This window comes from Nansenia antarctica (assembly GCF_963989245.1).
Source record: "Nansenia antarctica genome assembly, chromosome: 8".
Classification (NCBI taxonomy): Eukaryota; Metazoa; Chordata; class Actinopteri; order Argentiniformes; family Microstomatidae; genus Nansenia; species Nansenia antarctica.
In genome coordinates, this window is record NC_137678.1 from 18,454,249 (window position 1) to 18,474,248 (window position 20,000).

At 46.3% G+C, this 20,000-nt stretch overlaps 2 protein-coding genes across 3 annotated transcripts in view; one reads left to right on the forward strand and one right to left on the reverse strand.

Annotated features, from left to right (window-relative positions):
• cwf19l1 (CWF19 like cell cycle control factor 1) overlaps positions 1-13,926 on the reverse strand; it is a 16,322-nt gene extending 2,396 nt beyond the window's left edge. Inside the window, exons 1-11 of the mRNA XM_080537630.1 lie at positions 13,896-13,926; positions 13,560-13,644; positions 12,830-12,914; positions 12,382-12,483; positions 8,703-8,914; positions 8,407-8,522; positions 8,142-8,226; positions 7,463-7,612; positions 6,851-7,070; positions 5,688-5,767; positions 5,334-5,449 (exon numbers count right to left, since the gene is read on the reverse strand). Coding sequence (XP_080393756.1) covers positions 5,334-5,449; positions 5,688-5,767; positions 6,851-7,070; positions 7,463-7,612; positions 8,142-8,226; positions 8,407-8,522; positions 8,703-8,914; positions 12,382-12,483; positions 12,830-12,914; positions 13,560-13,644; positions 13,896-13,918 — 1,274 coding nt within the window. The 5' untranslated portion in view covers positions 13,919-13,926. The remainder of the gene's footprint in view (positions 1-5,333; positions 5,450-5,687; positions 5,768-6,850; positions 7,071-7,462; positions 7,613-8,141; positions 8,227-8,406; positions 8,523-8,702; positions 8,915-12,381; positions 12,484-12,829; positions 12,915-13,559; positions 13,645-13,895) is intronic.
• Positions 13,927-14,922: 996 nt separating this feature from the next.
• The window catches only part of dmtf1 (cyclin D binding myb-like transcription factor 1), an 18,873-nt gene continuing 13,795 nt past the window's right edge, over positions 14,923-20,000 (forward strand). For both annotated transcript variants that reach the window (XM_080537450.1, XM_080537451.1), the window contains exons 1-4: positions 14,923-14,975; positions 17,140-17,249; positions 17,630-17,722; positions 19,883-19,968. In XM_080537450.1, the coding sequence (XP_080393576.1) occupies positions 17,147-17,249; positions 17,630-17,722; positions 19,883-19,968 (282 nt within the window). In that variant the 5' untranslated portion in view covers positions 14,923-14,975; positions 17,140-17,146. The remainder of the gene's footprint in view (positions 14,976-17,139; positions 17,250-17,629; positions 17,723-19,882; positions 19,969-20,000) is intronic.

Sequence of the window (20,000 nt, forward strand, 5' to 3'; positions counted from 1 at the left end):
TTAAATGGAATTTAATTAATCCGTGGTAAATAGCTACTTGGGTCTGTTTTGGCTAAAGCATTGAGAACGGGCTTGGCGCATTCACCACCATGCATCTTTGAGACGCGAGGTGATATAGTACACGGTTCCATTCATAAAAACGGTCACTATGTATGCCATTCGTTCTCTAAACCCTCTGAATACTTAAATTAGGCTAACATAACAATATTGCAGAACATAAAAATGCATGCCGCTAATTCCGATGCTTGCATTAAAGCGATGTGCGCATTTTGTACTATTCGGTTGTTAAGTCGTGACGTGTTTCCGGGTCCAACGTTGGCTGAGGCGCTCTCTTCGAAATGCCGCAGTAATAATAATAATTCATTATATTTGTATAGCGCTTTTCCGAGGCTCAAAGACGCTGACAATATGGGAAAAACAGGAAAGTGCTGTGTCCCTTGTTGTATGAATAGATCCCAGTTTAAAAAACAATTGAACTGTCATTCTACCGCTTTAGTACTCTGGTACTCTGGTGCGGGGAATTTTTTATTTGGACCCGGAAATTGCTAAACGTCACGCTTAACAACCGAATAGCTGTCCAGCCTCAGACTCTCGGGAAAACAGCGACCAATGAAATGTTTTTACTCACATAAAAGCTGAGAAACACTGCCCGCCAGCGTGAGATCCCATCGCTATTTCACTTCAACTTTACGTTTTGACGCCTCTTAATAGCCATGTCTGCCTCTAATCTCTTAGCCTCTAGGCTAGGCTAAAAACACTAGCAACGTAGCACTCACAAGGCTAGGCTAGGCTAAAAACAAGTAGCCCAACTGTAAACACAAGTTGAATGATGCACGCAGTTGAATGACGTCACTCTCGTCCCATTCCACACTAATGGCGCTTTTCCACTACCGACCCGAACCGGGCCGCATTTGTATCCGAGCCGTGCCGTGCCGTACTTTCAGAAACGCTTCTCCATTATACTGAGCGACCCGGGACTGTAGGAGGAGTTACGTGTCATAAGATTCCCCCCGCTATACAGATCAGCGGGGGGAAATGCGTTAAGAATTATGTCAAAATGCAGCACTATCGTGCACAGATCAGCCTTACAACATGTAACGTTAAGTGCCTGTTATTTGCCGCTTTCAGTTCTAGTAGACTAGTTTAGATCTCGCAACCAGGGAAATGCCGACATGAAATGCAGACACGATTCTATTTTTATTTCTCCTGACACTTTGAGCACTGTGCTTTTTTTTGTTGGTGAACTACCGTAATAAGCCTAAAAAAGTTAAACTGTTCAAAAAGTGCAACATCTCTGCTTTCAGAAACTGTTTGAATTTTTTAGATTGGGCATATAGTTCATGAATTACGATAGTTTGAAGGAACGCTGTAGAATCTGCTGTAGACTGCTCCGGTTTCGGAGCAAGACGCGAATCTATCGGCATTAGTCAAATACATGCTCACATCCAGTCATCCGCTCACTGCTCTCCATCAAAAATGGCACATCCATCAATAATATTACACAATAACAACTGCTCTGATTAGATTGCTTAGATTGTTTAATACATCAACGGGGGGAAAAGCGAGATGAACTCTGAGCGAGTATCATGCTTCCTCCATTGAACGGAAAGTCCTATCTATTCCATTCCTATCTAAAGCCTCGGGGCCGGATGGCGTCCTGGGACGGGTGCTGAGAGACTGCGCCGACCAGCTGGCCGGGGTTTTCACCAACATCTTTAACCAGTCCCTGTCCCAGGCCACCGTCCCACCCTGCCTGAAAACCTCAACTATCATCCCAGTCCCGAAGAAAAGCACGGTGAGCTGCCTAAACGACTACCGCCCGGTGGCACTCACACCAATCATCATGAAGTGCTTCGAGAAACTAGTCCGGGCCCACATACTCACACGCCTCCCGCCCAACCTGGATCCATACCAGTTCGCCTACAGAGCCCACAGGTCCACAGAGGACGCCATAGCGACGACTCTCCACGCCACTCTATCCCACCTGGAGGGGGTAAACAGCTACGCGAGACTGCTCTTCGTGGACTTCAGCTCCGCCTTCAACACCATCCTTCCAGACAGGCTAGTGACCAAACTACTAGACCTGGGTCTATCACACTCTATATGTGCGTGGATCAAGGACTTCCTGACCGACCGCCCCCAGAGGGTGCGGGTGGGCCCCCACACCTCCACAGCCCTCAGCCTCAGCACTGGGTCCCCCCAGGGCTGCGTGCTAAGCCCCATCCTCTACAACCTCTACACCCACGACTTCACCCCCGTCCACCCCAGCAACTACATCGTAAAGTTTGCAGACGACACCACCGTGGTGGGATGTATCTCGGGGGGGGACGAGGCGGCGTACAGGGATGAGGTAGAGCAACTGAGCAAGCTGTGCAAGGTTAACAACCTGCTGCTAAACAAGTCAAAGACCCAGGAAATCATCGTAGACTTCAGGAGGAAAAAGTCCGAGATCCAGCCCCTGCTCATCGACGGAGAGAGCGTGGAGAGAGTCTCAACCCTCCGATTCCTGGGACATCACATGCGGGATGACCTGGCCTGGAAGGACAACACAAAAGGCACCATCAAGAGGGCACAACAGCGGCTATTCACCCTGAGATGCCTCAGGAAAGAACACAACAAGCAGGAGATACTGGTGGCCTTCTACCGCGGCGCAGTGGAGAGCATCCTCACCTACGGCATCTGCAACTGGTTCTCCAGCTGCACAACAGCGGAGAGAAACGCGCTACAGAGAGTCGTGAGAACAGCACAGAAGATCACCGGCGCTCCCCTCCCCTCTCTGGAAGAGCTGTACAACACACGCTGTCTCAGGAAGGCCTCCAAGATCTCCAGGGACCCGACCCACCCTGGGCACGTACACTTTATCAGGCTGCCCTCGAAAAGGAGGTACAGGACCCCGGCCGCTAAGACAAACAGACTGAAGAACTGCTTCTACCACAGGGCCGTCAAGGCCCTGAACACAGCAAAGGCCTAAGTTCTGGGCCCAGGACAGTCTGGACGGATTGTATGGCAGCTAGTGCTGAGGCACAAACATGTACATTTCAAGCCTGCAAACTGTGACACTTTAAATAACGTGAAAAAATACTTTTGTGCAATATGACAACCCTAGTTGACTATCTGTGCAGTACAGTACAGTGGATTGTGTACATAGCCTTTATTTATGTAAACCAGCTCCTTACCTTCTTGTGATTTTATTCTTTTTCTAAAAGTTTTTTTTTTTTTTCCCTTTCCCAACACCAGGGGAGCCACCCCTCCTAAATTTCGTTGTTTGGTACCTGTACTGTAGCAATGACAATAAAGTCCATTCATTCATTCATTCATTCATTCATTCATTCAAAGTGTTTTAGCCTTCCCCCTTTCCACTGGTAATAAGGAATTGGCAAGAATAGATCGATATAAATAGACCAACATAATGCAGCACTGTCATGCACAGATCAGCCTTAAAACATGTAACGTTAGATATATAACGGTGCAATGTATTTCTACGGAAAGGCTGACTGACGCGGGGCTCATACAATCTCCGCGTTCGTTATAGATACGAGTGCTCCGGTGTCTTGCTGGTAGTCAAATATATTTATTTATAAATACAGCATATGGATGTTACGTGCCTGTTACCTGCCGCTTTCAGTTCTAGTAGTTTAGATCTCGCAACCAGGGAAACGCCGACATGTGTTAAAGGGAGCAAGACGCGAATCTACCGGCATTTGACTGCCGCTGGACTGAGGAACAGCATAGGCACAGGACATCGCCATAATAGCGATTTTTTGGTTATGCTTGTTGTAAATAAAAGTTCTATGATGCATTGAAATTACATTAAACTAAGATAATACGATGGTTATCAGAATTTTTCTAATCTTTATTAATACGTTATTACAGAAACAGTAAGTGACATTTTCCGAGAGCGAAATCTGTTGTGGTATTTAAAGATGGCGGTTAGCGAAGAAATCTATGAACATGGGATGACGATTTCCATTGACCAATCAACGGTGTGCAGTGTCACACGTCACACGCAGCCTGGCAAAAAAGTACCATTCGGCCCTGTAGTTCCTGCTCGTGAAGGGTAGCTAAAGAACCGTGCCGTGCCGTGCTGACCCGGGCTGGCCCTGTAGTGGAAAAGCGCCATAATAGTAATAATAATTACTGAACTATATTACGCTTGTGTATTGTGTATATCGTTTTTCTGTGCATGGTTAAAGACCTAGGTTCTGGGCCCTGGACAGTCTGGACGGATTGATGGCAGCTGCTGGACTGAAAAAAAAAATCAGGTGTAGTGCTGAGGCACAACTGTGTACATTTCAAGCCTGCAAACTGCGACACTTTAAATGAATGTGCAATAACACTATGTGCAATATGACAACCCTAGTCGTCTTATCTGTACAGTATAGTATAGTGCAGCGGTTCCCAACCTTTTAGGACTCACGGCCCACTTTACAGATCTCTCCAGTATTCGCGGCCCACTCAGATTTTTTTCTTCGCGTGCATGCGCACGAAACGCGCACGAGCGCTCAAAACAACAACGTAATTTCAGCAAAAACTAGAGGGAGCGTGGCAAAAAAATAAAAAATAAATAGCGGTTAAACCATTAAAGCCGAGCGGCGATGTTTTATATAGCAGGTGATCAAATACCAAGATCGTAAATGTTGTATGTGTTCAATATTTACGACCAAACATCCTTATGTGTGTGGGCAACTCCCGACTCCCGACGAGGGTTGCCAGATGGGCTCGGGTTTTTTTGGTGGAATTAGCGGTTTTAGACTGTGGTTAGGGTGGAAAATGTCTATCCCATTTGGCAACCCTGTTCGCGAGTCCGGGATGGAATGTAGCCAATCAAGAAGCGAGCTGACTTCTTCTTTTCGGATGGAAATTTCGGCGCACACCACACACAATACGATCAAGGCTGTTCAATCCAAGATGTTTTATCTTTTTAAAATTAAAACGTTTTTGTAACATTTTTTAAAAAATAAAACCATTTTTTGCCCATGATTTGGCGGCCCACTTGCAGTACTCTCGCGGACCACCAGTGGGCCGCGGCCCACAGGTTGGGAACCGCTGGTATAGTGGATAGTGTACATAGCCTTTATTTATGTAAACCAGCTCCTTTCCCTTCTTGTTTTTTTAGTTGTTTTCTTTTTCCCTTTCCTAACACCAGGGGAGCCCCCCCTCCCAAATTTCGTTGTTTGGTACCTGTACTATAGCAATGACAATAAAGACCATTCATTCATTCATTCATTCATTCATTCATTCATTCAAAAACAACAACAAATAGTGCTACAGAACGACCTTAGTTCTGTCCGTTAATTTGCGTTTATTTGAATGGAAAAGAATGTTAATGGTACCTGGCCAGCTCCTGCACCACCTCAGAGCTCAGGTCCACCACCGACTGGTAGTGACCCACCGGGAGGATCAGCACATGCTGGGGGGTCAGGCTGCCCTTAGCCAGGGCCAGGTAGCACTGTGGAGGGGGGGGGGGGGGGGGAGAGAGGGAGAAGAGAGAGAGGAGAGAGAGAGAGAGAGGGAGAAGAGAGAGACGCACGCACAGACACACACACACACACACACACACACACACACAAACATTATTGCAATGTACAGGAACTAACTAAACTAGTGTGCTTGTGGTGTGTGTGTGTGTGTGTGTGTTATACATACGCATGTGTGTGTGTGTGTGTGTGTGTGTGTGTAGTACATACGTGTGTTCCTATGCTGATGACCAGGTGTTTTTCCACCTGAGGGCTGGCGAGGCAGAACCAACAAGGTCCAGTGGGCTGGGCTGAGGAGAGAGAAGTAAGTGAGTAAGTAAGGAAAGCGTTATTTATATAGCACCTTTCATACAAGGGCTGTGGAGAGAGAGACACTGTGATTGGTTGGCTGTGGAGAGAGAGACACTGTGATTGGTTGGCTGTGGAGAGAGAGACACTGTGATTGGTTGGCTGTGGAGAGAGAGACACTGTGATTGGTTGGCTGTGGAGAGAGAGACACTGTGATTGGTTGGCTGTGGAGAGAGAGACACTGTGATTGGTTGGCTGAGGAGAAAGACACACTGATTGGTTGGCTGAGGAGAGAGACACACTGATTGGTTGGCTGAGGAGAGAGACACACTGATTGGTTGGCTTAGGAGAGAGAGGGACACCGATAGGTTGGCAATTGACGTGGACGTCATTGTCGAGGGGTTAGACTCATATTGTCAGCGTCTTTGAGGCCCGGAAAAGCGCTATATGAATACAATGAATTATTATTATTATTATTATGCTAACACCCGGGGCGCTCAGTGGTGTAACACACTAAGGCGTCAGCCACGTCATTACAGGGTCCCTGGTTCAATTCAAGGCCATCGACCTATCCTGCATGTCATCCCTCCTCTCTCTCTCTCTCTCTCTCTCTCTCTCTCTCTCTCTCTCTCTCTCTCTCTCTCTCTCTCTCTCTCTCTCTCTCTCCCATCCTTCCTGTCATCCCTCCTCTCTCTCTCTCTCTCCCATCCTTCCTGTCATCCCTCCTCTCTGTCTCTCTCTCTCTCTCACCCATCCTTCTTGTCATCACTCCACTCTCACCCATCCTTCCTGTCATCTCTCTCTCTCTCACCTATCCTTCCTGTCATCCCTCCTCTCTCTCTCTCTCTCTCTCTCACCTATCCTTCCTGTCATCCATCCTCTTTCTCACCCATCCTTCCTGTCATCCTTCCTGTCATCCCTCCTCTCTCTCTCTCTCTCTCTCTCTCTCTCTCTCTCTCTCTCTCTCTCTCTCTCTCTCTCTCTCTCTCTCCCATCCTTCCTGTCAGTCTCTACTGTCTCTCTCCCAATAAAGCAGAAATGACACATATAAAACATATAGAAAATAAATGTAAATAAAGACTCACGGGTCCTTCTGGGCTGTTTGTGCTGCCCGTCTCCCTCCCACGGTTGCCCTTGGTTACGCCCGTCCCCTTCCCACTGTTGCCCTTGGTTACGCCGCTCCCCCTCCCACGGCTGTCCCTGGTGTTGCCTGTCTCCGTCCGAGGGCCTCTTCCTGCCCCCCCTCCCACCCTGCCCACCGCCCTGCTTCTTCCCCATGTCAAAGAAGAACTGAGAGGCTGGCTCCTGGAGAGAGAGAGAGAGAGAGAGAGAGAGAGAGAGAGAGAGAGAGAGAGAGAGAGGGAGAGAGAGAGAGGTAGAGGGAGAGAGAGGTAGAGGGAGAGAGAGAGAGGGAGAGAGAGAGAGAGGTAGAGGGAGAGAGAGAGGGAGAGAGAGAGGGAGAGAGAGAGGTAGAGGGAGAGAGAGAAAGAGAGGGAGAGAGAGAGAGGTAGAGAGAGAGAGAGGAGGAGAGAGAGAGAGGGAGAGAGAGAAAGACAGAGTAAGAGAGGGATAGAGAAAGAGGGAGAAAGAGAGAGAGAGTGAATCAACTATACATCAGTCATCGTCAGTAAAACCTTTGATGACAACAAGTGCCCCCGGCAGACACAATGTCAGAGGAAGGTTGTATGTCTGCCTACCTCCTCCTCCCCCGGGACCCCCGGCCTGCGGCCCCCCTCCCCCCCCTGGCCCCCCCGGCGGTAGGGGCTCTCTGTCACGTCCTGCGGCTGCTTCACCAGCTCAGACGCCTCCAGACTCTTCATAGGCACGATGTTGAAGGCATACAGGTACTGTAGGGAACAGCAGAGCTACTACATCATACAGGTACTGTAGGGAACAGCAGAGTTACTACATCATACAGGTACTGTAGGGCAGTGATTTTCAACCAGTGTGCCGCGGCACACTAGTATGCCGTGAGAGATCATCAGGTGTGCCGTGGGAAATTATCTAATATCACCTAATTAACCATTGTCGGGTGTCTGTGCTGTAAAAAAGTGTGGCAGATAATGTAATACTCTTCTATTTCAGTGGGTGGCAGCAGAGGGCTCTAAATGCCTGTAAAGACAATAGAGTTAGTGCTGCGCGACAGTGGCGCAGGATTCAATTTCATAGTAAATGAAAGTTTCACTTTCCGACGTAAACACCAATCATTGGCCTTGATGTAATAATGTTTCAAACTAACGGGTTAGTGTAGGGAACAGCAGAGTTACTACATCATACAGGTACTGTAGGGAACAGCAGAACAGGGTTTTCTTTGCATACTACTACTATTATTATTGTAATTATTGATGTTTGTTGTGCAGTATTCACATTACACACCTTCTTCTTGGCGGGGTTGTTGACGGTTGCCAGGGCAATGAACCTGCTGACGTGCTGGGCGTTCTCCTGAAGGACCATGTGATTCCTGTTGATAAACACACGCACACACACATTAGCAAACACACACACATTAGCAAACACACACACACACATTAGCAAACACAAACACACACCCACAGTCTCAGTTATAGGTGATGCACCTGTATGGCAGCCTCTCGTAGTGGACCCCCTCCCCACACCCACACACACCCACACCCACACACACCTGTAGGGCAGCCTCTCATAGTGGACCCCCTCCACAGCAGAGAAGTGGTACCGGGGTTTCAGCTTGTCCGCCAGGTTTGCCACAGAGTTGGTCCCACAGAACTTAATGTTCACTTCCTACAAGGTGAACAGGGTGAGAATAAACACACTATCCCTGTACTGTTGTTGTTATCATCATCATCATCATCATCATCATCATCCCTGTGTTATTATTATTATCATCCCTGTGTCTCCCCATAACAAACACATGACTGCTGAGCCATAAAGCTCAAATACATGGGGGGGTCAGGTGCTCACCGGGGTGTTCCCGTAGTGCCAGACCCCGCGGGGCCACTGGGAGGTCAGCAGGATGTCCACGCCTCTGAACTTACTGCTGATCAGGGGGGCCACCAGGGCCCCCAGGTCCTTGGGGGTGAAGCAGTGGGCGGGGGCCGGCTCCTCACTGCCCTCCCGCCCGCTCACGTACGCTATCTGCAGCCCCGACGCCCCTGTGAACACACCCCTACGCCCTGAGGACACAGAGAGAGAGAGAGAGAGAGAGAGAGAGACATAGACAGACACAGACAGAGTTATAGGGTGGAAGCGTTAAACAAAGCATGTGATAAACTAACTAGATAAATTAACTAGAGTAAAAAAAAAAAAAAAAAATGGACTGACTCAGTGTTTCCTCTATATGCATTTATTGGTGGCGGGCCGCCACGAATGAATTTCCTCCGCCACAAATTGATTCAGTCCACAAAAAAAAAAAAAAAAAGTTCGACAAAAAAAAAAATCTGAACATTTTAGCTGATTAAAATATATCTGATCCTAGATCAGCGCTATAATGGATGTTGACTAAAAGTGCACCTAAATCCACGCCCATCTCTCTCTAACCGCTGATCCAAAATCAGATTAATGACATTAAACATTCAGTTGACGACGTGACACAAGGGCTCCTGATTGGTCTAAATGTGAACTGTGGTATTCTGTGTACAGGCCACCGTAGTGACATCAGGTCAGGTGGGCAGGTTACGACGAGACAACAAGAGACCGGTATTGTAGAGCTTACAGAGCGAGTTAAAATAAAGACACTACATTGAAATACAGAAGGACTCACGTGTATGTTTAATAGAATAACACGACATGGTGTCAGAAGTCCTGTAAGTGAGTGTTAAGAGTTAGATCGGCCGACAAGTGTAATTTGAGCTCGTGACGGTGAGAAGGGAGAAGAAAAGATGGATGCTAATGCTAACGCGGGAGCAGCTGCAGTCCAGGGGGGTATTCCATCAACGTCGCTAAAGGAAAATCCTGGCTTATTTTGGATAACTCTCGCGAGACTTGTCAGAATATGCCTGGATATTTTTAGGAACTCTCGCGAGACTTGTCAGACTAAACCTGGATTTTCTTTTAGCGATGTTGATGGAATACCCCCCAGAGAGCGGCGCCAGTTTCAAGTGCTACGTTCAGCATCCAGCCTCCGGATCAGCCTAGCATCTAAAAGATACAAAAAGCTGATCTAGCTAGCTAGGTGCACAAATAAGCTACAGCGGGAGAGCCATCAGCATCGGCTAGCTGTGGTGGTGTATCAGCAGACATTAGCAAGTCAAAAAACGATTCTTATGTGCCGTCACTTTAGCAACGACACAGTATTGTCAAGGGGAAAAGAAGGGGAGACGATTTTTTTTATTGACAACGGAATTACATGCTGGAAAAACATGCAGACACAGACAATAAGAGACACACGGGAGAAGTACGGGAAAACAGGGCTGATGTGGGTGTCATCAAAGGTAAGAGTTTGTTTTCTTTAACTCAGCTGATACTCAGCTGTTTACCGAATGCTCCATCTGACTGTGATTTTACTTCTGTAATTATTGTAATTCGTATTATATTATAGCTGATGATCTTTGTGTGTGTGTATGTGACTGTCAGTCACAAGTTTATATTCTGTATTTTCATTATTATTTTTTTGGCCATCCTCTAGTTTTGGCTGAAATTACGTCGTTGTTTTGAGAGAAAAAAAATCGCGCGCAGGGCTACCCGCCACCAATGTAAAAATTCCTGGAGGAAACACTGCTGACTTATATAGTGCCTTATTCCCAAGTGCTTTACAACGGCCTCTCATTCACCCATTCTCACACACACACATTCACCAACCAATGGTGGCAAGTTACCATGCAAGGCGATGGCCCGCTCACTTGGAGCAATTTGGGGTTCAGTGTCTTGCCCAAGGACACCTTGACATGTGGCCAGTCGGGGCTCGAACCGCCGATTTACGAACCTTGCGATCAAAAAAACCAGCTCTACCTCCTGAGACACAGCCGCCCCAGAGTAGTTCTATGGGCAGACTCTTACCCAGGTAGGTGATGTTCTCAGCCAGCTCACTCACACACACACACACACACACACACACACACACACACACACACACACCAGGGTTTCCGTTAACCGGTAATTATCGGTCTTTGTCCGGTAACATTTGTTGAAGTCCGACAAACTGAAAACTCGTCGGACAAAATGTCCGGTGAAAATAATCACCACCATTCTCAGCTGACCACCAAACACACACACACCCACACACACACACTGCCCGAGAGAGAAGGACCCGCCCCCTCCAGCCAGCCTATAGGCTAACCAAAGGGGGCGGGTCCTTCTCTCTCGGGCAGTGCCGCGCGTGCACGAGTGTGTGTGTGTCCGGTGCCCAGCTGAAAATGGTGGCCCGAAGCGGAAAGCCTTATCTTTATCGCACAATAACAAGGATAACAAACGAAACGGACAACATTTACACTAAGACAGTGTGCGAATTAAATCACGGTGTGCGGGGGAGCCCAGGGATTCAAGCAACAAAAAGAAAATCTCCTGACGGAAAAAAAAGTTCTGGCCAAATCGGGGCCGGTGGCTTTCCGCGCGCGTGCGATGTTCCGTTCTACGTTCTAATGCTTTGACTTTTCTTTCGAAAAATGTGAATACATTTCCGCGTTGTCGAAAATCAATGACACATCGCTAGTCAACTAACACGGCTTGTTTTATGAGCCTGCTAACAATGTAAAGTAGTGTTGTAAGATGGAGACAAACTTCAGCTATATGATCTAACAGCCGGTCTTCAGGACGACATACAGACCCGTATGAGCTTACAGGGCTATCCCCTAAGTATGATTTGACAGGCAGCTAAACGAAAATGCCTTCCCAACCAGCGAGACCTGGGGGGTGTTCCATCAACGTCGCCAAAGGAAAACCTAGGCCCACTTCGCCAAGTCCCGCGAGACTCTTAAAAAGATCCAGGCATATCTTGATAGATCTCGCGAGACTTGTCAAAACAAGCCCAGACTTTCCTCCAGCGACGTCGATGGAACACCCCCCTGGTTATAGAAATGACGTTGTTTTATTGATATTTTTTTTTTAAAAGGGTAAAACTGGAAAGAGAAAATTGAAAACTCACATTAATCCCAAACAATTTAACAAACTTCAGTTAACGTAATGTGGAGTCCGTTCATTGATCGATGCTGTCTGTTCAGTTCCCAGTGAGGCGCCCGTTCAGCGCTGGACATAATGGCATAGCGCGCATGCGAATCATGTTATATTATTATATAGCTCGCATCTAATCGTATCGGATGAGAAATAGACATTAAATGGCATATATAGGCCGCTACACAACAGTAATCACCGCGACAAACAGCTATATTAGATTTGGAGAAAAAAAAATATGATTTTGAAAAAAAAAAAAATATATATATTTTAATATGATGACCGGAATAATTCACGTTTGTCCGGTAAATCGAAATCTTCCCGGACACGATGTCCGGCGGCAAATTTTTCTAACGGAAACCCTGACACACACACACACACACACAGACAGTCTGTTACCCAGGAAGGTGATGTTCTCAGCCAGCACACACACACACACACACACACACAGACACACACACACACACTCTCACACACACACACACACACACACACACACACACACACACACACACACACACAGACAGTCTGTTACCCAGGTAGGTGATGTTCTCAGCCAGCTCACAGCCATCAGCGCTGGGGAAGAACTTGGTGGTCTTCTGGCTGGCGGCCCCCAGGATGTAGGTGTGGATGGGGGCTGGAGATGGAGGAGGAGAACCAGCTCTGGTCAACACTCAGCAAGAAAAACTAACACGTCATTTAGATGAACTCACTGATAGCTTTATGGGAAAGTGGTCGCCTGGTCTAGGGGATAGTGAGTTGGACAGGTGATCAGAAGGTCATGAGTTCAAATCCCACCTGGGAACACCACCACTAGTGTGCCCTTGAGTAACTTAGCCCTAAATGACTCCAGGGAGACTGTCCCTGTCATCTCTAATTGTAAGTCGCTTTGAACTAAAAGCGTCTGCTAAATGGTTAAAATCTACAGTTTGATATCTTCAGAAGTTGGGTTTTTAAGAGTCCTTTGTGATACGGTTTATTACCTTTCTTGGCTCCAGACTTGTACTCCTCCCATTCTGCCTCCGCCTCGGGTGACGTGCCGAAGAACTCTCCTACACACAGCAGCAGCTGAGACCACATGAGATGTGTGTTATTATCTGTCTGCAAACGACGGGCACATTGATGACAGACAGACCACTGACATATCCAGACAGACCACTGACATATCAGACAGACCACTGACATATCAGACACACCACTGACATATCAGACAGACCACTGACATATCCAGACACACCACTGACATATCCAGACACACCACTGACATATCCAGACAGACCACTGACATATCCAGACACACCACTGACATATCCAGACACACCACTGACATATCCAGACACACCACTGGCACTGACATATCCAGAGTACAGACACACCACTGACATATCCAGACACACCACTGACATATCCAGAGACACACCACTGACATATCCAGACACACCACTGACATATCCAGACACACCACTGACATATCCAGACACACCACTGACATATCCAGACAGACCACTGACATATCCAGACACACCACTGACATATCCAGACACACCACTGACATATCCAGACACACCACTGACATATCCAGACACACCACTGATATATCCAGACACACCACTGACATATCCAGACACACCACTGACATATCCAGACAGACCACTGACATATCCAGACACACCACTGACATATCCATCATTATGTTTCCCTTCGTCTACTTACATCAAACTGGCCACTCTTCTTCTGGATGGTTCTCACACGGTTAAACACTGCGGTCACCTTCCCTTCCACGTCCCCACAGGCTAAACTGGAATACATGTTCGGGATAGATTAGTTGGATGTGGCCATTAAACTACGTATTTACTAGTAGATATAGATATATATTATACATAGACAGATAGATAGACACCTGACCTACTACTACTAAGTACAGGAGGTAACAGACAGGAGGGGAGGCATGCTGACTAGTAAAGCAACAAGACACACATCAGCAAGTGACTTTTCCCCCCCACCACCTTAACCAAATGACCATTTGTAAGATATTAGACACTAGCTCACACTCTTAAAGGCTTCTCTGCCATTCCGTAATATGACCAATATCCAGGTGTTCACCAGGCTACAGATTTCAAATGAGTTCTCTCCTAAAACGTTTGCTTGAACTGTACGTCGATCATAGTCATCCGATGCCTTCTAGCGGAACTATCGACATTATTGTTGAAAACGCAAATGCATCGTTTAAAACAGCTCTTGAGAAAATCACACCGAGACTCAATCGATTGGACAGGTGGATATGGAAGTGTTTGCTCCATCCAAGAATGTGTGGGCTATGAAGGAATAATGAGTTTATATTAATTGTGAGACTTGACATGTTTCTACTCGGACGACTATACCGATGCACTTAAGTCTCCAAGGTTGCCAGGTTGGCAAACCGGAGTGCAGACTTAAAGCATTGTGTCAAACATTTCACTCTTTTTGCTTTAAATATCTGCTATGCAACATGTCCAAATGCAAATAAATACACACACCTCACTGTCTCAATGTGTATGATGTGTAGTAGAAAGGTATATATTAGTAACATTATCTGACTGAGCAGATCCTGCCTTATCTGGCAACCCTGCAGCCCTCAGACCAGGGTTGCCAGATGTAGCGTGTTCCCGCCGAATGGGCTACTTTTGATCACACTGGCCCGGGGAAGAAAAAAAAAAAGCATTTGGGCGGTTGGGCTGGATAAATAGCATTTATTATCATTCTTATTATAGGTTTGGGGTGGATAAATAAATAGCATTTAGACGGTATCAAAATGAAAGTTACAAAATGCGTTAAGTTAACCCCCCCCCCCAGCAGCTACATACAATGTTTTTATTTTATTTTACAAACATCATTGGCAACAGACATGCAGTTTAGAGGCAGGAGATTTTTCTGTCAGGAGGCAGGAGGTTTTCTGTCAATCTAGGATTTGGGGCTGGTGGTTTTGGGGTGGATTTAGCAGGGTTTTTTAGACTGTGGTGGGTGGTTAGGCTGGGAAGTGTCAAGCCCACCTGGCAACCCCCCCCAGCCCTCAGACAGACAGACTGTTGTTCTTCATCCTGGCATCTGCTTCATCCTGGTCTCTCCGAAGCCCCGGACCCAAACCAGGAAGTAAGTAACCAAATCAAACCTAAAATCCAGTTTGTGTTTGGTGTGTGTGGGGGGGTGTGTGTGTAGTCCGAAGGAGCGAGCTAGGAAAAAAATCGACTGCGGCAAAGCCGCTCTGCATTGACGAGCCACTGCCTCGACGCCAGACGCTGAACTAACATCTAACATCAACATGGCGTCTGTCTGAGAGTTTACTGTCTCCTTTCATTGAGCTGGTAGAACCCGAGCCCTGGCAGGCTAAGCTACGATGCTACATGGTTAACCACCTCCAGAGCATCATCAGTATCATCTGCTGTCTAAATAAGGTTCAGAGATAGGACATGTTAGAATAGGTATAGCATAGCATAGAGTACAGCACAGTGTTTTATTTGTACAGTATAGTATAGTGGATAGTGTACATAGCCTTTATTTATGTAAACCATAAACCATTTTAGTTGTTTTCTTTCCTAGCACCAGGGGAGCCACCCCTCCCAAATGTCGTTGTTTGGTACCTGTACTATATCAATGACAATAAAGACCATTCATTCATTCATTCATTCATTCATTCAAATTAATCTCCATTCACAGACTGGTCCGCTCGTGCATAACTAGTGTTCTCATGCATAACCTCTGTAGTGAAGCCTATGGATATGGTTCTGACATTGTTGTCCATTTTACGGGCGGAATCCACACATGCTGCACAGCAGGACCACTATCTAATATATGCCATTCAGCTGACGATTTTATCCAAAGAGACTTGCATAACATTGCAGCGAGTGCATACATTTCAGTACATGTGGTCCCAGCGGGAATCGAACCTGCAACCTAAGCGTTGTTAGTACCCTGCTCTACCAACTGAACCACAGCTCTGTTCTGACTGCGATTCATTTTCAATGGTCAGAAGTGGATTTGTCTCACAGTCTTCCATTCCTTCACCTGCAGACACACAAACAAGTTGTTTTAACCCCCCCCCCCCCATAGCAGACGAGTGTTTGATACCATTCCTTATACAGTTCATCCATGCATTACACTGAGCCCATCCTCCTTTCTACCTCCACCTGCCACCACCTCCGTCAATACAAGTAGGGGTTGAGGAATAGCTTAGTTCACAGTGACAACTGACGCAATAACACTCACTTTCAGCCAGCCTCATTCTACAAATGTCTTGATGTGTAAAACTCAGTTTGTCCCATCACGATTCCCTTACCAGGCTTGGCTTCAGCCAACTCCTCTAACTTCTGTAGTTATCGTCCTTTCGAGCCATACATTTATGACTAGATGTAGGAGCCCGTTGGCTGGGAAGCTCATACTAGAGCTCCCGCTTCCCCATATGGTAGATGCTAGGTGGGATCCTTGGGAAGACCCCCCCCATCCCTGCCCTGAACCGTAGCCTTAACCCTTACCCTAACCTTAACCCTTATCCTTACCCTAGCCTTAACCCTTACTGAAAAGTATAGATATGAACTTGGCTGATGGACAGTTCAAATCCCTGTGGATAGTCCAGTTAGAACTATGATGTTCTTATCGGGATGGGTCCAATAGCCTGGCCTGGTTATTATTTAGGTTCTTTAATGAACTGGTGACATTGTGCTTCTGTAAACATAAAGTAAACATAAAGAGTACAACTATAAGAATGCAGCATACAGATAATACTGAACATATCAAATATACCTACACATAATATAATAAAATATACACATCTCTAATAAACTTAAATAAGATAACCACTGATATTAAGACTACTCTACCTACTGTCTCCAAAGCTAACACACCTTCATGTGTACAACATATGGACAGTAGTGAGCATGCGCCAGTGTCCTAACCTAACGTATGGCCAGTAGTGCGCATGCGCCAGTGTCCTAACCTACCGCAGTCTCCCCAAACGACAAACGTTCATCACATAAAGTAGCCTTAATTATCTTAACACAACTCTAACTCCAACTGTATTCTTTACTTTACTCTCTTTATTAATATGTTATAAAAATGGGGAGATACGTTGACGGTCTAAACATGTTATAGATATAACGCTACATCCAGAATCAGTATTGTGATTGGTGTGATTGGCCACTTTGACCCTGCTGGCCAGTGATTGGCCACTCTGAGCACTCAGTCCCCAACAGTCTAAAGAAGAACAGGCAGCCTTTTTAACCCTTACCGTAACAGTATATAACCCCGTCCCTCCCCCCAGGGGCAGCATGAGTGTGGAGGGGGAGGGGCCTGTCACCATGGAGACCGTCAGCTCCGTCACCCTGACCCAGGACAGCGACGGCAGCATCATACTGCACTGCCCCTCACAAGGTACACACACACACACACACACACACACACACACACACACTGCACTGCCCCTCACAAGGTACACACACACACACACACACACAGTATACATATAAAATATTACTAACAAATACTGTGCATGTAATGTGTTGTAAGGGACGTCTCATCAGTCCTATGTGTGTCTGTGTCTGTGTCTGTGCGTGTCCGTCTGTGTCTGTGTGTGTGTGTGTCTGTCTGTCTGTGTGTGTGTGTGTGTGTCTGTGTGTCTGTCTGTGTGTGTGTGTGTGTGTGTGGTGTGTCTCTGTGTGTGTGTTTCTGCGTGTGTGTGTCTGTGTGTGTGTTTATGCGTGTGTGTGTGTGTGTGTGTCTGTGTGTGTGTGTGTGTGTGTGTGTGTGTGTAGATGAGGACTCGGAGCCGGTCCAGAAGAGACTCCGTCTGACCAGTGAGGAGCAGCAGGACTCACCTCCTCAGTTCTCCATGGTTACCATCCCTAGTGAGTCCACACACACACACACACACACACACACTAGGGCTGCACGATAAAGTGCGGCCATATCTCCGGCTAGGAAGGTCGTATCATCGTGCAGTTTGTTTGTACGTCTTCAGGGGACTTAGGAGCACAAATTGGCTCCCGTCTCTAGCAGCCCCACAGCCCGAGTTAAGAGTGAAAGAACTACATGAAACTTACGTTGGGTTGCTTTAAAGTCAAGCTTCAGTTTAAGATTCACTGTGTAATAGATTTAAAACATGTGATGGAGCATTACTAACCTGACTCAGATGGTTTGTTTCACATAACCATCTAGGAAAGCTCCAAGAAGCTGTTTGAAAAGGGCAGGTACTTTCAAAAATACTTGGCATTCGATGAATCTGTCTATCACCTTCGATCATGGGCTAATTTCAGAGAGCATTACCACATGATACCATCAAACTGTTAACTGCTCTAATTCTAATGCAAGGATGAGAACTTAAAAGATATGAATTGGAACAACATATTTATTTTATGGGTTTTTTAAACAGCTGTGATTTTGTTTCTCTCAACAAGTGTCCAAATGTTTTAACAATTCCAATATGAAAATAAAATAGGACCTTTCTACAAACAAGGTTATTCAATTATGGCTCAGGAGCAGCATCTAAATATTGTCATATTGCAATCAAGTTAGGCTAAATAAAGTGATAATAAAAATGTCCAGTAAAGAATAATAGGTCCTTTCTGTAAACATTGAAATAGATAAAGCAGGAAAGTATACCGTTTGCAGGCAACTCTTCAACTCAAAGTCGTAATGTATGAAGTGCACGGTGAGACTGAGACACGGCTCGGTCGTCCTGCCACTGATCGGTTGTTGTTTTTCAGCTCCGTCTTCCTACATTCCGCATACGTTTCTGGGATGCCCACATGACTAAAGTACGTGTGGGAGGGAGCCGTATATCTTTTATCCAGCGTTTGGATGAGTTTTTTTTAAACCCTTCGTTGCTCACAGTGTTAATAGACACCATGTCTTTAGCGAGGTAGTGCGTGATGGAATTGGTTATTTCACGGTGCCTTCGTGAGCCTTTTTTTTTATACGGCGTAACAGCCGCAAACGACTCTAAAACACTAGGGGCCGGTTTCAGAGACAAGGCTTAAGCCTAGTCCTGGACTAAATCACACTTTCAATGTAAAATCTCCATTGAAGATGTTTTTTAGTCTAGGATTAGGCTTAAGCCTTGTCTGTGAAACCGGCCCTAGGTTGCTTAACGTTAGACTGGGCTACGGGACTTTCACTTAACTCTCCGTTTCTGACCGTACACTCGTCATAGAGCTGCCTGTGATACTTTTTGTGCTGATACAGGTTTGTGGTGTTGCCTCTGGATGTAGCGATTGTTCCACGACAGGTTGTGCGCAACACCTTCTGTTGTTGCACATCTGTCGTCCTAAACCCGAAATACTTCCATACAACAGAAGTGCTGTTTTTGAAGCGATTTATCCACACCATTAATGTTGCTAGCTACTGAAACGTCTTCACAGATTCACACGTGGGCGTTTCACGTGCAGTGTTGTTGGTGTTGTTGGGCGTGTACGTTCATTGACGTTGAATCCGACATGCTGTATAACGTATCCCAAATCGCAGTCTTTGCGATTTGCTAATCGCATCATCTCAAATCGCGATCTCGATTTAAAATCGATTAATCGTGCAGCCCTAACACACACACACACATATGTACTTTACACTCCTGCATAAATCTGTTTTGTGGGTAGATTGTTGACAGTTTATTTATACTCACTGTAATACCCTCTACTGTCTACATAATTAGATTAGATTAGATTCAGCTTTACTGAAATTATAGTCTAGTCTACATAGTCCTTTGTACCATGACACTATTTGCATATCTTCAAATCTATATTATATCTATATTTACTATCTACTAGATGGCAAACTACATGTTGTTGTCTTGTACTTGTACTCTATCAATAACATCTGATCTGATGTACATAGACACCATGTTCACCCACTCACCTAGACCGGACACACCCACCACAGTTATGTGTTAGACAACACACACACACACACACACACACACACACACACACACACACACACACACCCTACCACACCCACACACACACACACCCTGAGTGTTCCAGTTGGCTGACGGGTTGTGATGTCACCCACAGTGTCGGAGAACGATGAGAGCTTCGAGGTTACCATGACCGCCACGGCTGACAGTGACATCACAGAGGAGGGCGTGGCCCAGATTCAGGTACCTGGCGAGCTTCTCCTCTTTCCTCCTCT